Source organism: Papaver somniferum, unplaced genomic scaffold (genome assembly GCF_003573695.1).
Source record: "Papaver somniferum cultivar HN1 unplaced genomic scaffold, ASM357369v1 unplaced-scaffold_19, whole genome shotgun sequence".
Lineage (NCBI taxonomy): Eukaryota > Viridiplantae > Streptophyta > Magnoliopsida > Ranunculales > Papaveraceae > Papaver > Papaver somniferum.
This window is the reverse complement of record NW_020628818.1, coordinates 13650656-13665409: the sequence shown is the minus strand read 5'-3', so window position 1 is coordinate 13665409 and position 14754 is coordinate 13650656. Positions and strand designations below refer to the sequence as shown.

Sequence of the window (14754 nt, the reverse complement as noted above, 5' to 3'; positions counted from 1 at the left end):
CTCTGTCTCAGTTACTTTTAAGTTATTATTGTTGCTCTTGCTTACCACTGTCTTTGTCACTATATTACTCTTTTACTCACTGTCCTGTTTAGCTACCTTGCTGTTTTGCACCACTGTTACTGTTAGAGAATTAGCTTAGGAGGATCTCAACACACAACAAGTCTCTGTGGATCGACCCGTATTTGCACATTAGCTTCAATCGACACCGTGCACTTGCGGTTATCATTTGTAGGATTTTTAGAAGCCTACCAAGTTTTTGGCGCCGTTGCCGGGGACTGGTGCTGTGTTGAAGTTGTTTTCTTGCTTACATTCCTGCATCATAACTTGCATATTCATCTTTGCATTGCATTCCTGCATGAGCATTTAGTGTAACTTAACTGTTTTGTATTGCATCAGCATATTGCATCTTAGTGTAACTTGCATCAGCATCTTGCATATTGCATCTTGGTTTGCATTTCATTGCTGTTATCCCTCATTGTTTCTTTGCTCCACCCATTTGCTTCAAAGAGACTTATCATCTCTTTTTGAGCCAACAGGTGTTGCTGCTGCTGCTGCTTCCTGTTGCTGCTGCCTGCCTCTGCTGGTGCTGGTGCTCTTGTGCTGCTGTGGTGCTCCTGCTTGTGCCAGGCCAAGACTCCTGTGAGCTGCTGGGCTTGTTGCTGTGCTGCTAAGGCTGAAACTTGCTGAACCAAAGCTGCAGCTAGAAAGAACCCAAGCCCTGAACTGGTGAAGCTGCTGAGCCTTGATTGCTGCTGATCTGCTCCTGCTGCTGATCTGCTCCTGCTGCTGAGCCTTGATTGCTGCTGCTTGTGCCAGAACTGCTGCCTGAAGCCTACCTGTGCTGCCTGGTGCTGCTGCTGTTTCCTGCCAGGCCAAGCCTGTTGCTGTTGCTGAGTTGATCTGGTGTTGTTGTCTGCTGCTGCTGTAGCTAGACCAAAACACAACTGGGCTACACAAGCCAAAGAAGAAAGACCAAAGCCCAACTGGGCCTTGAGTGTTGAAGCCAAAGCTTAGGATGATCCAAAGCCCAACTGGGCTTTTGCAACCAAACTGAGCAGCTGGGCCGTGCTTAAGCAAGTAAGCCTAAACCCATTAAGAGAACCCAACCTGTGGGCTTCCATTTTTTAATTTGTGGGTTTGTAATAATTTTTTCCATTTTTCTTTTGGGTTTGTAATTAATTTCTTGTGGGCTTGTTTGTTTAATTGCTTGTGGGCTTGTGGTGTTAGATTGATTTGGGCCTGTAGTTTTAATTAGAAAAAACTGAACTTTTAAAAGCCCAACTGGGCCTCAGACCAAACAAGCAACAGCTGGGCTATTTCAAAAGCTACCTTGGGCTTCAGTTTGCATACACATTGTGGGCTTAGTTCACCTTCCCTTGGCAAAGCAATTTCTCCCACCAATGTGGGCTTGCTCCCAACACTAAAACCAAAATTCTTGCTCCCAATACTAAAACCAAAATTTTTGCTCCCAATTAAAAACCAAATTTTTCTACCTCTTTAAAACCAAATTTGCTCCCATCAAAACCAAAAGCTCCCAAATGGGCTTTGTCTTCAAAGTCTAAAACCAAAATTTTCTAAAACCCATTAAAAACCAAATTTCTTTTTCAAACCCGACAAAACCAAATGTTACCCATAAAAACCAAATTTTTCCCAAAAATCCAAACCCATTAAAAACCAAATTTTGGGATTTGTAACATAGTTACTTAGCTTTTGAGCCAAATCATGTCTAGATCTTGGTCTACAGTTGGGGAATATAACAAATCCCTTAGAGAACTTGCGTATGGACATACTCCACGTTATGAACCTCCCATAGACCATGATGTCAATAGTTATAGGAATTATTATGGACATTTTCAAAGTCCCGAGCCTCAATACATGAACCCTAATAACTATTCACACATGCATCATTCACCACAACGTGAAAATGAACATTTTGCTAGTGCCTCACTCACACAATCATCACTGATCGATCAATTAGAAGCTCGAATCGCAGCTTTAGAAATGCAATCACATGAGGAATCTGTCACATCTAATTTTCTTAGGCAACCTGAAATCTATGCATGTCCCGCATGTGGTAGTTTAGACCACCCTGTTGAGAATTGTCATATTTTGCATAATTTTAGGCAATCTAGAGAAAATCCAAGGTATGAAATGCCCATAAATTGTGAGAATGGTAGTCATTGGGACCATAATCAATCCTTTGATGGTTGCGATCAATATTTTGTAAACCCTAATGACCATGCACACATGTACCATTCACCACAATTTGAACATGAAGAATTTTGTACTCCCATGAATTTAGACTCCACCACAGAAGCTTTAAGACTCAGTAAGCAAAACTTTGATAGATCTACATCACGAATTCATGCATATTTAGATCAGATTTTGCTTCACCTACAAAAGGAGGAAATTCATGAGGAAATGTATGTTGTCCCTAATGAAGTGTCTAGTCCCATTCATGTAAATGATGTTGAATATGAACCTAATTTAGAGGAACATGAATCGACTAATGACACCACCACTGTTAATGAGGACCAATATGCATGCTACCATGATGATGATTATGATGATTATGATGATATGTTAGAAGAACATGAAATATTGTGGAACCTGTTGGTTCAATAACATATGGCTTCTCGCCCTCGACCTTCATGAATGTTGTTTTTTCTAATACTCATTGTAATTCATATGATTTTGATATTGACATGGGATTCGTACAATTATTCTGCGAAGATGAGCATGACATAGGAATAGTTGAATCTTCTGTAGACACTAATGTTAATATGCATGAAAATATATTGATGTGTCTGATTCTCTACCTAGGTCACATTGTGATATTTCTCCTGATTTGCCGATGCATGAGAATAATTCTTCTGATGATGATGATTCTGATTGTGGACTTGATAATTTGTTTGATGATTGTGAGCATGTTGTGACACGTGTAGAAGACTTAGGAGATGTTGATGTGATTAGTAATGATGTGCCTATCGTCCTACATAAGTCACAATCTGATGGCCTTCCACCCAACCTAGATTTGGTTTGTACCCATATTGTCAAACCGACTTTCTGAGAGTCCCTAATCTAGGTTTGGAGCTGTGTGCTTCCCAAGTCCTCTTGGACTATTTGCTTAAGTATAATACATTTGAGGAACCACAGTTGGAATTAGCATGTTTGCCCGTCCCTAGCACAGTTCACTTTGAGTTAGACCTTGTGCATGATGAACCCCCAAAACTGCGAGATTTTGTTTCCAAAATTTTATCCGTTGAAAAATCCAGGTTTGGGGGTAGCTCATTTTGTTTCACAGTTTCACTTGCGTTTATCCTGTTATATTTGTGAAGCTGTTGAAACCTCTACACTTTGTCTTTTGGGTTGATCCTCAACTCTTTAGATTGTTAGTGTATGGTGAATTTTTATATAATCCAGTAGATAAAATTTCTTAAAACCTTTTGTTCCTTTTGTATATATTTTGCTAATCCAATATGATCTCGGCTGACATATGTTGGATTCTTGCCTTGAATAACGGAGTTCTAATATTGCTTTCGCCGAAATCGGGTATTCTCTTTCCTTTTTCTCTACTCAACATGATCCTCTTCATATGTTGTATTATAATTTTGTTCATATTTTGAAACATTGAGGACAATGTTTAGTTTAGGTTTGGGGGTGAAAAGTAGATACTTTGATAATATGCCATAATTGAAAACAAGAACTCCTTCTTTTTGAAAAAAATGAAAAATGAAAATAAAAATAAAAATTGAAAAAAAAAAACATAAAAATGGAGCTCATTTACCTTGAAATGTTGACTCTTGTGCAAATATGTAATTATTAGGAGTCTTAGTCTAGATATTTAGGCACCCTGATTCTAGCACAATTCACATAGTGATAAGAAATTTGCACGCGCACGATCTACCAATACATGTATAGCCTCGATCTTCAAGGTGTTTGATAGGAAGTCACGATTGCCAATCACTTTAGAATACTGAACGAAACTTGACTAGCTTGTTCTTTGGTTGGTTGGGATAGAAGGTGGAGGTTACATTAAGAAAACAACCATCGAATTTAACTGGGTGCATCAAAAAGGGCTACCTCTTGCAAAGTGTCATGTAATCTTTTGTTTCCTTTTGTATATGTATCAAAAGTGTTTCCTTCAAAAAAAAAAAAAAAAAAAAAAATGTATATTCAAAAAAAAAATCAAAAAAAAAAAAAAATCAAAAAAAAAAATCAAGTATTTATCAATTCCATCCTCTCTTGTTCCAAAAATAAAAGAGTAGTCAATGTAAATAAGAGTCATGTAAATAGTCATTTGTTGTTTCATTGTAATAAGCAAGGAGGGTGTATGCCATTGATGTACAACGCGAGTAATTGTGAAATACCTCCAACTCATTCACAATTCTCGTAAAGTCCGGACAGCTAGCTAGATTTCGACCTTGGTTCTTAGCCTGAGAAACTATCTCTTGGTGATTAGTAGTCATAACATCCGATCTTTCTTTACACATGTGTAGATACACTTTACACTCTTATCACATGTCTTTATTTGTTATCAGTGCTAGGATTGTGCCTTTGATAGCTAGATTGACATCTCCATTTTGCTGTGAGCTTAAACTGTCTTGCACATGTCACATTTGATGGAATATGAGCTTGTATTTTGACCTAGAACTTTGTAGGTACGTTCTAAGCAAACCTTCACGAGACTTCACTCGTCCACTAGGGACACTTAGTGGTTTAAAAGGCTTAGTGCATACGCTAAATGCATTCGAGAGACCAGCGACAGTGGTATAGGTAGGATTTCCTTAGTTTTGTTTTACTTGAGGACAAGTAAAATTCAGGTTTGGGGGTATTTGATGAGTGCTAAAAAGTGCATATTTCTATATATTTTTCTTGGCATTTAACTCATCTTTTGTGCATTAATTCTATATTTTATCCCATATTCTGTGTTTTCGTTGTTTTCAAGAATAAATACTTTTCTTAATTAATTTTGCATTTTTAGGTACTAAATAAAGCCTGGTTAGCTCACGGAGCGAAAAGAGCAAAGGAACGCAAAGACTCTCGCTAGGAGGAAGGGAAGAATGATGTTTGCAAGAGCCGGATCAACGAGAAGCGGGCTTGAAGAGGAAGAATTGTTCTTAAAGAAGATATGGGCTTGGCATACCCAAGGCCCAAAACCCTCACCCAAATCCATTTCCTATATCCATACCCGTTTCCCTTTCTAGCCGTCAGATTGGATCATCTCAGCATCCTACGGTCGCAGCATCGCCGTACATCAAAGTCTAAAACTCCTGTCTAACACTACAACACCTAACTCCATCTGGAGCCGTCAGCTTCGTTGTATCACTTAATCCAACGGTCGCTCAGAGCCTTCTTCTATCTTGCCGTCCGATTCATTTCATCATCTCATCATCCTACCGCTGAGCTTCGCAAATCATCAAAATGGATGCACCCTCTCAACACCTAAGCATCAAACCCATCGACCCAAAACAAACACTCCCTCTCCTCAAACCCATCGACCTCCATCTTTCTCCCCTACCCCCGACAGTTGCAGAACCACCACCAGCATACCCTGTCTCTGCAACTGCCACCACCTCACCTTCTGCACCACCATCACCTATTCCCCGACCATCGCAGACACCACCATCACATCCCCCTACCTCTCTAGCCACTTATTACATCAACTTCTCAACCCTAGAACCCTAGTTTAGAAGTTGATGAAATAGGTGAGGTTAGAGACAGAAATTGAAGCATGAGAGAGGAGCAGGAAGGTCAGAAGAAGCATGGGTCGAGTCTATTTGCATCAGAGGGTGAGTTAATTTTATTTATTCTCGAAACCCTAATCCTGCTGATTTGGGGATTTTCAAATTAGGGTTTGTAGAAATTTAGGGTTTTGTAAAAGCTATAAATAGGAAACGATGTAGAATGTTAAAAGGTGTTCTTGAGTCATCCGAGAAACCCCCTAATTGGGTTAAGTTTATGTTCAGTTTCAATTTAATCTCATGTTTAGTTTAATTCCATGTTTATCTGTATCTTCATGTTAAGTATGTTCTAAATCACTGGTGCTAAGGTTGAGATGAAATTTAATTCCTGTTAGGTGGTAAAATATTAGGAAGGAATTCTTGTAGTGATCAGTTGCCTAGGGAAGTGATGAACTTAGTATGTAATATCACCTGTGATTGAGTGTGCCTTAAACAGGCACTCAATGCTAGGGGTGATTGAGTAACTTAGCTCATTAACTTTCCACAAATGCATACCCTGGACTAAGGAAGGCATGAACCTCCCCCTTTTTCCATTAGGGACAAGAATATGAACTAGAATTGCTACTATCTAGCTAGGTATAAGATGGATTCAAGACCTTAGTGTTTTACTTCTTTGTCACTGTTTTACTTAGAGAACTCACTGCTCATTGCTCACTGTTATTCATTGCCTTTGCTTCTTTGGCTCACTGCCACTGTCACTTATTGCCTCTGTCTCAGTTACTTTTAAGTTATTATTGTTGCTCTTGCTCACCACTGTCTTTGTCACTATATTACTCTTTTACTCACTGTCCTGTTTAGCTACCTTGCTGTTTTGCACCACTGTTACTGTTAGAGAATTAGCTTAGGAGGATCTCAACACACAACAAGTCTCTGTGGATCGACCCGTATTTGCACATTAGCTTCAATCGACACCGTGCACTTGCGGTTATCATTTGTAGGATTTTTAGAAGCCTACCAGTCATATAACCAAAGCCTGTAGAGTGCCTAAAAAGATTAAAAATGATCCAAAACAGAAAAATAAGGCAAACATAGTAGATGCGTCTGGATATTTTACTGGCATGGTGTCTGAAGTCAACCTTGTTTCTAATGTGACCAATGTGAGAGACTGGTGGTTAGATTCTGGAGCCACCAGGCATGTCTGCAAGTTCAGAAATGCTTTCTCCTCCTATGACAAAGCAGGAGACGATGAGAAATTGTTTATGGGGAACTCTTCCACCCCGAAAGTGGTGGGAAAAGGCAAGGTTGAATTGAAGCTCACTTCAGGAAAAACTCTCGCTTTGAATGACGTGTATCACGTCCCGGACATATGCAAGAATCTTATCTCAGAAACCATCTTACTTGGGAAAGGTTTTAAATTTGTAGTTGAGTCTAACAAAGTTGTAATCTCTAAAGGTGGTGACTTCGTAGGAAAAGGTTACGTCACTGAAAACATGATTAAGCTTAGTGTACTTTCTTTGAACTTGAATGTTAATGCATCTTCTTCTGCTTATGTTTGTGACTCCTCACATGTTTGGCATGATAGACTAGGACATGTTAATTTCAAATCCATTGAAATACTTGCTACTTTAGGTTGCATTCCTAAAATAAACATTGACAGAGGTCATAAATGTGAAATTTGCGTTGAATCTAAATATGCATGGAAACCCTTTAACAAAAAGGTTGAACGTAGTACAATTCCCCTAGAACTAATCCACTCGTATTTAGGAGATTTGAAATCACCACTAACTAGAGGTGGTAAAAAATTGTACATCACTTTTATCGATGATTACTCACGATACTGTCAGGTTTATCTTCCTAGAAGTAAAGATGAAGCCTTAGACGCTTTCAAATTATATAAACTTGAAGTAGAAAACCAAAGAGGTGTTATAATTAAAACTCTTAGGTCAGACCGAGGCGGTGAGTATGTGATACCTATAGGAGAATTTTGCAAACTTAATGGCATCATTCGTGAAACTACTGCACCTTCTCACATGATTCGAAGGGAGTAGCTGAAAGGAAAAATCGAACTCTCATAGATATGGTGAACGCTATGTTATCTAGTTCACGGCTACCTTCGAACCTGTGGGGGGAAGCAATTCTCTCTGCTTGCTATATCTTGAACCGAGTTCCATTTAAGAAATCTGACAAAACTCCATATGATTTATGGAGAGGTAGACAACCTTCCCATGCATTCTTTAAAGTCTGGGGGTGTTTGGCCAAAGTGGCCATTCCTCGTTCCAAGAAACCAAAATAGGACCTAAAACTGTGGATTGTGTTTTCCTAGGCTATCCTGAGCACACTAGTGCTTATAGGTTCATGGTCATTGGTCAGAACACCATAATGAAATCTAGAGATGCAGTGTTTTTTGAACACATTTTTCTTTTAAGGTCTAGACCTCGCAAAAGGGTCCGCGATGACCTCACAGATATTCCTTCAACTAGTCAACCCCCGTCTCTAGATGATGAGACCGAACCTATAAGAAGTAAGAGGGTTAGAACCGAGAAAGGTTTTGGTCCATATTTTGTGACTTTTATGGTAGAGTCTGAACCCAAAACCTATAAGGAAGCTATGACTTCTCCAGAAGCTCCCTTCCGGGAAGAAGCTTCGATTAATGAGTGGGATTCCATTCAACAAAAAAAACTTGGGAGCTTGTAGACTTACCTCCTGGTAGTAAAACCATAGGTTGAAAATGGGTATTCAAAAGGAAGCTTAGAACAGATGGAACTATAGAAAAATAAAAATCTAGGTTGGTAGCTAAGGGCTATAGACAACAAGAAGGATTAGATTTCTTTGATACTTATTCAGCGGTCACAAGAGTCACTTCTATTAGGATGCTGATTGCGATTGCTTCTATTTATGATTAGATATACATCAGATGGATGTTAAAACTGCATTTTTATATGGTGAATTGAATGAAGAAATTTATATGGACCAACCTGAAGGTTTTGTTGTGAAAGGTTTTGAAGACAAGTATGCAAACTGAACAAATCTCTGTATGGCTTAAAACAAGCACCTAAATAGTGGCACGAAAAATTTGATCATGTAATGGTATCTAATGGCTTCAAGGTTAATGAATCTGATAAATGTGTTTACATTAAATCTTTGGATGATTCTCATGTTATTGTGTGCCTGTATATTGATGATATGCTCATATTAGACAATAACCTGGATATTATTAATACCACTAAAAGCATGCTTAACGAAAATTTTGACATGAAAGACTTAGGCCCTGCTGATGTAATCTTAAGGATGAAAATCAAAAAAGACGTCTGATGAATATAGTCTTAGTAAATCTCATTATGCTGAAACTGTACTTAAGAGATTTAATCATGAAAATGTTAAACATGTATCTACTCCTTATGATCCCATTTGTAACTTGAAAAAGAACAAGGTGAGGGAATTTCTCAACTTGAGTATTCTCGCATTACTGGAAGTCTTATGTATTTGATGAACTGCACAAGACCTGACATTGCCTACACTGTGAGTAGATTAACCAGGTACACTTGCAACTCTAGGCGGATCAGTGGAATTCTCTCTACAGAGTTCTACGGTACCTGAGAGGAACTTCAAACTATTGCTTAAGTTTTGGGAAGTATCCTGTTGTGCTAGAAGGGTATTGTGATGCTAACTGGATATCAGACTCAGATGAGTGCAAATCCACTAGTGGGTACATCTTCACACTTGGAGGTGCGTCTGTGTCATGTATGTCTTCCAAACAGACATGTATAGCTCGATCCACTATGGAGTCTGAGTTTATAGCCTTGGAGAAAGATGGAGAGGAAGCTGAATGGATACGAGGTTTCCTGGGAGGAATTCCACTCTGGCCCAAGCCCGTGTCTTCGATCGCAATCCACTGTGATAGTCAAGATGCTATTGGTTGCGTAAGGAATAGTGTATACAACAGAAAGTCCATACATCTACAAAGAAGACACAAGACAGTGAAACAACTACTCTCTACTGGTATCATCTCTATCGACTTTGTTAGGTATAAAGAGAATATTTCAGATCCTTTGACAAAAGGTTTATCTAGAGAGGTAGTTAGATCCACATCGAGGAGGATGGGACTTAAGCTCATTGAATAAGTCACCATGAAGGATACTAAACCTTGTGAGTGGATCTCCAAGATCAAGGTTCAATGAGACAACTAATTTATGGTGATATCGATACATCACTATCTTTGTCCCTCCCTATGATGTCACCGTGTGATACTGCTACCTGCATGAATTAGGATGATCTGTTGAGATCTTAATGATTTTCATGGATTTTTTTAAAGTGGGGTGTAACATGACACTCTTAATGGACTCACCTGTGTGGATGTTGGAAGTGGGGCCGCTTCCTATGAGAATCTGAGCTGATTCTTTAGAGACATTCATTAAGTCCGAGATTTAGCCCACGACCAAAACGGGCACAACAGCAAGAGCTTGGCAACTTTATTTTATAGCATCAAGTGTGGTTGTTATTTCTGAATTGCATTCCCTGTTGGAAGTTCAAGACATTGTGTTCACCGTTTCAACAAGCAGTTCCGGTAACCTCTCACTAAGTTAAGGTTCAATCTATGGGACACCTTAGCCTAATTTTGATGTATTCTGTTTTCTTGTGTTTTATCGATATGTTTTATCATTAATGTGGGGAATTGTTAGAAAAAAACGGGTTTTGAAAAAGCATGGAACTTGACTTGATCCCTAGACCTATTGCCCACTAGTTTTTTTTCTTTTCATTTGAATAGATAAAACAATAGTCCCACATAGACTAAAATCTTAAGAGTTTTAGACTTAAATACCATGGGTTTTGCCTAAAGGGCATGGACCTTTGGGTCTACACAATTTTGTGTGAGGGGGAAGACTTAGACTATGGCAAGGTTGACTTTCCCGTACGCGCCGTGCTTCGCACCGAAGCACGCACGCCGCCGTCCTTCCGGTCGGGCGGGCAGGTCAGGTTCGGGTTCGGTTGTGGGTTCACAAACCTATCTTTTTACTGAAATTTTCATTCGTGCATTCCACACATGTAGAAGAATCTCTTAGCCTTTGTTTGTACATGTTTTGTCACACGCATAAAGAATCTCACTCTGTTTTTGTCTGACACGCGTGCTTTGACTGACAAAAGAAAATGTCTTATCTCTGCTTTTCTTTTCAACTTTTTTCAGAAGTCAGAAAATGTTTCACTGTTGCTTTTCAGCTTTTGTCAGAAGTCAGAAAATATTTTTGACAGTTGCTTTTCTTTTCAGCTTTAGTCAGAAGTCAGACAATGTTTTTTATACGCGTGGGAATCTTTCTTTGTTAGTGACGGGTCATTTTTTGGTTGACTATAAAAGGATTTGTTCAGCTCAGTTTTAAATAGACACAACAGAAAAGAAGTAGCTTCTTCCTCTCTTGTTCTTCTCTTCTACTGTTTTAGTTTCTCTGTAACTATTTCATTTTCTTCATAAATCTCTGCCAAGCTCTTAGAGTACTCTCTTTGTATGCTACATTGAGGAGTACTATCAGTAGTTGTATCCTGGAGGTGACTTGCCAACTGCTATAACATCTCTCTTCCAAAGGAGTAGCAGGCAATATTGCATTTAGGCCAGCGTATCTCATACGTGCCTCTACTTGTTCCTGCTACCATTATCAGTGCATCTCCAGGAACTTCAATCAAGCGTCGGTTTGAGATAAGTATTTTGTTCTCAATTTATTACGATTGTTGTTACTGTCTCCAACATGATAATGCACTTATACGACACTTTACCAAAGTAGTTATACATATGTGGCAGAAGCTTAGACTACCTAAACCATTGGCGCCAGAGGAATGCGAATTTATTGGGGTTTCTCCCACGGGTCGACCAACCACCTTTGTCCTGACTTATTCTTCCCTAGTGGTGCTTTAAATACCTTTCATTGTGTTCCCACTACACGACATCGAGATTGTTAATCTGGCACTCCGTGGACCTGAAATAATTGACATGACAGTTATATTTGAAGACTTGAAGCATGGTATGCTTGAAATTCCGTCAGTTCCCTTAAAATTTCTCACTGCCATAAAACATCGTCTTAACTCTGCGCTCGTCAAGTACTATGTTAGCGAATCAAAGGTAAACCGGAATGTCGTAGTGAGGGAGATTGCAGAGAAGACGGAGTTGTTCAAAGAAAAGGGTCGATGAGATTCCTTGCATCTTGAGGATATCTTACTTTAGGCTACCATTTGGATACAGATTCAGATTCAGGTTCAACTTTCAAAAGAGTACAGTTAGTAAAGAAGTGGAAAGTAAAGCAGGGTTGCGAACTACTAAATTATTATCTTTGCTGCTCTAGTTCTTTAGTAATATATTGTTGCTATGGTTAATGATAGATTTGCAAAGGGGGGTGTCCTTCTTGAATGTGCTGTAATTAGAATAATATTTTGTAGAGAGGAGTGTCCTTCTAGTTCACCTAGTCCATCTAGTTGGTCAGGCAAAATTATATACATATAAACATATGGGTTACTCAGTTTGAACGTAAAATCAGTTTCTTGCGTTCTTGATTGGTATGGGAGTCGAAGTACTTTGAAGTTATCAAAACAACTAATATATTGATAATTCTTAGTACTCGACATGAAGGGAATTTCTACCGAGTTATTGCCATCAAGGAGAAAGAACTTTGATTTCTTTGTAAGTGATGGCTCAAATTGATTGTGCTTCCATAATCCTTTGAAATAGAGTGCATTCACTAATATAACCTTTGTATGTTCATCAACAACTCCATTAGGAAGGATATCTTGTATTAATCCATTGGTTTCTTTCTTAACCCGTCTGTTCACCCTCTTCAGCACCTTTCCGCTCTGAATAAGTTACAACAACAACAAATCAAAATAGTTGTTATAAATGATATATTAGTTAATACTCTAAAAAGAAACAAAACAGATACTAACGTCCCTGGGAAATTTTTATGGTGTGGTCTATATGCAGATCGAAACACAGAGAATGAATCAAAAGAGAAAACAGTAGAGAGAGATCATTTGTATGGTATATATGCACTTACATTATTTTTGAAATCCACAGTCTTGGCTTTTGCTTTAAAAATTCCGTTTGCAACTTCTTTGAACGAAGGTTTAAGAGGAGTGGACTTGTCGACCAAAACACCGCCAACGAAAGACAGCTGAAGTTCTTCAGTCTGGCCAGAAGAGTCGATAACTTCAGAAGTAACCGTATGCAGATGTTCGAGGCTTTCACAGTTGAGAAAGCCTAATATTTCTTTTAGAGTTTCAGTTGTTGTTCCTGAAGCTAGTAACCCTAAAGCAGCGTCTACTGAGAACGGAGAGAATACAAAATTCTTGTTCTTCGACTCGTTCAGCTAGATGTCTCTAACAAGATTTACACATGAATTATTAGCTTTTATGCTATCTTTTGATGGCTTCGATTCTTTTACACTTGTACTGCTTGGTGATCCACGAGTTTTGAAAGAGGGTGTGTTAACTTTTAATCTCATCCCTCTCATTTTTACGATAATCTACTAGAACAACATCAGAAGCCCTAAAAATGCATAAAACAAGTGAATTAGGTTAACTTTTAGATTCACGCATGTAAATATATAGAGTTTCCCATTTTAGATAATCTACTAGAACATCAGAAGCTTCTGCCCTAATGCATAAAACGGGTGAATTAGGTTAACTTTTAGATTTACACATGCATGTAAGCCCAATTTAGAGGTTCGCAAAACTTGTTCCGAAAGTTATGCAAAAGAATTAAGATTGGACCTACTGGTTAAAGGCTTTATAGATGTGTTCAACCAAAGAACAAGAGCGCTCTATTTGAAAAGAAGGGATCAAGAAATGAATAGAAAAACAATCTGCTATTACTCTAATGGCAACAGTATACTGTATACACTAACCTTTCAAGAAAAAAAACAAATGATAAACAAATTTACAATTACCAATTTACACTACTGTTAGATACTGAAATGAGGTTCGACAGATTGTGACACCCGAGTCTTAGCTGCTATCTGCACAAACAGAATTACCATGTAGCTTCAGAGTAAATCTTCTGTGTACCGACCCAAAACCTTCTTGGCGTAACTTATCTTTGAATTTCCTGGTCATTCTACTGACATCCTTGTAGTAATACCTACCTTATATGCATTTCGTCTCCCTATAAGTTTAGGTCGGGGCACACTCACCTAAGGAAAGCGACTACAAGAGCATTACAATTTTGGGTATAACAGCAAGGTCCAAGGTCATTGCCATTTACAAAGCTCGTTGAAATGGACAGTGACTAGAGAATGACATATAGGAACATACTATCCAAAAAAGAAAAAAAAATCTGATCCTAAAAAGATTTGGAGTCTGTCAGACAACCTCACAATCATCACAGCAGGCCAAGGCCAAGATGTCTACATCATAGACCGGCAGCCATTAATCACGCTCTGATCGTGCGGTCCTGTTTCATCAACCAGATTGAGGTTCATGTCTCCTTAGAACTCAAGGATACAGAGGTACGAGCCTATAGAACAGATCCTGTTCAAGTAAGGTCGCACTACAAAACAGAAGGCCTCTTGGGACGGCCAAAAAACGTCCCAAGAGGACAAAAAACCGTCCCAAGAGGTATTAGGGACGGTTTATGTACCGTCCCCTGTTCCACCGTCACTAATACTATTTGGCCATGTTTTCTTTTTGGGACGGACATATTTTAGCCTTGATTTAAATATTTTATGATTATTAGGGACGGTCAGGCCATCACCATCCCAAATATCCTTCTTTAGGAAGGGTTTTTTTCAAAACTGGCCGTCCCTAGAAGCCTTCTTTTTTGTAGTGTCGTGTCCAGTTTCCAAATTCCACTCACTATAAACCAGAGTCTATTTCATAGTGGTGTCCTTGTGGGACTAAGATAAGAAATGAAATGAGGGTCTAGCAGCTATTTCTGAATCCCGTTGGGAGAGGGAACCATATATAATAACTATACCTTTAGAAGGTCGCATGTTCGAAACCTGTATGAGCCACGAAAATATAGATGGATGAATGTGTATATGTTATTCAGGTACTAAAGCTCTACTCTATTCAGGTAGTAGTATTAACGAAGCTTCAG

General features: G+C 38.8%; 1 protein-coding gene and 1 pseudogene across 1 annotated transcript; both read right to left on the bottom strand.

The window, feature by feature from the left end:
- Nucleotides 1–12014: 12014 nt before the first annotated feature.
- Nucleotides 12015–13171, bottom strand: LOC113338557 (serpin-Z2B-like). The gene is made up of 3 exons (XM_026583952.1): nt 13052–13171; nt 12716–12847; nt 12015–12515 (listed from the first exon to the last, which is right to left on the bottom strand). The coding sequence occupies exons 1-3, from the start codon at nt 13169–13171 to the stop codon at nt 12015–12017; spliced, it is 753 nt and encodes a 250-aa protein (XP_026439737.1).
- An 841-nt stretch (nt 13172–14012) lies between these two features.
- On the bottom strand, nt 14013–14204 carry LOC113339153 (annotated as a pseudogene).
- Between the last annotated feature and the right edge of the window lie 550 nt (nt 14205–14754).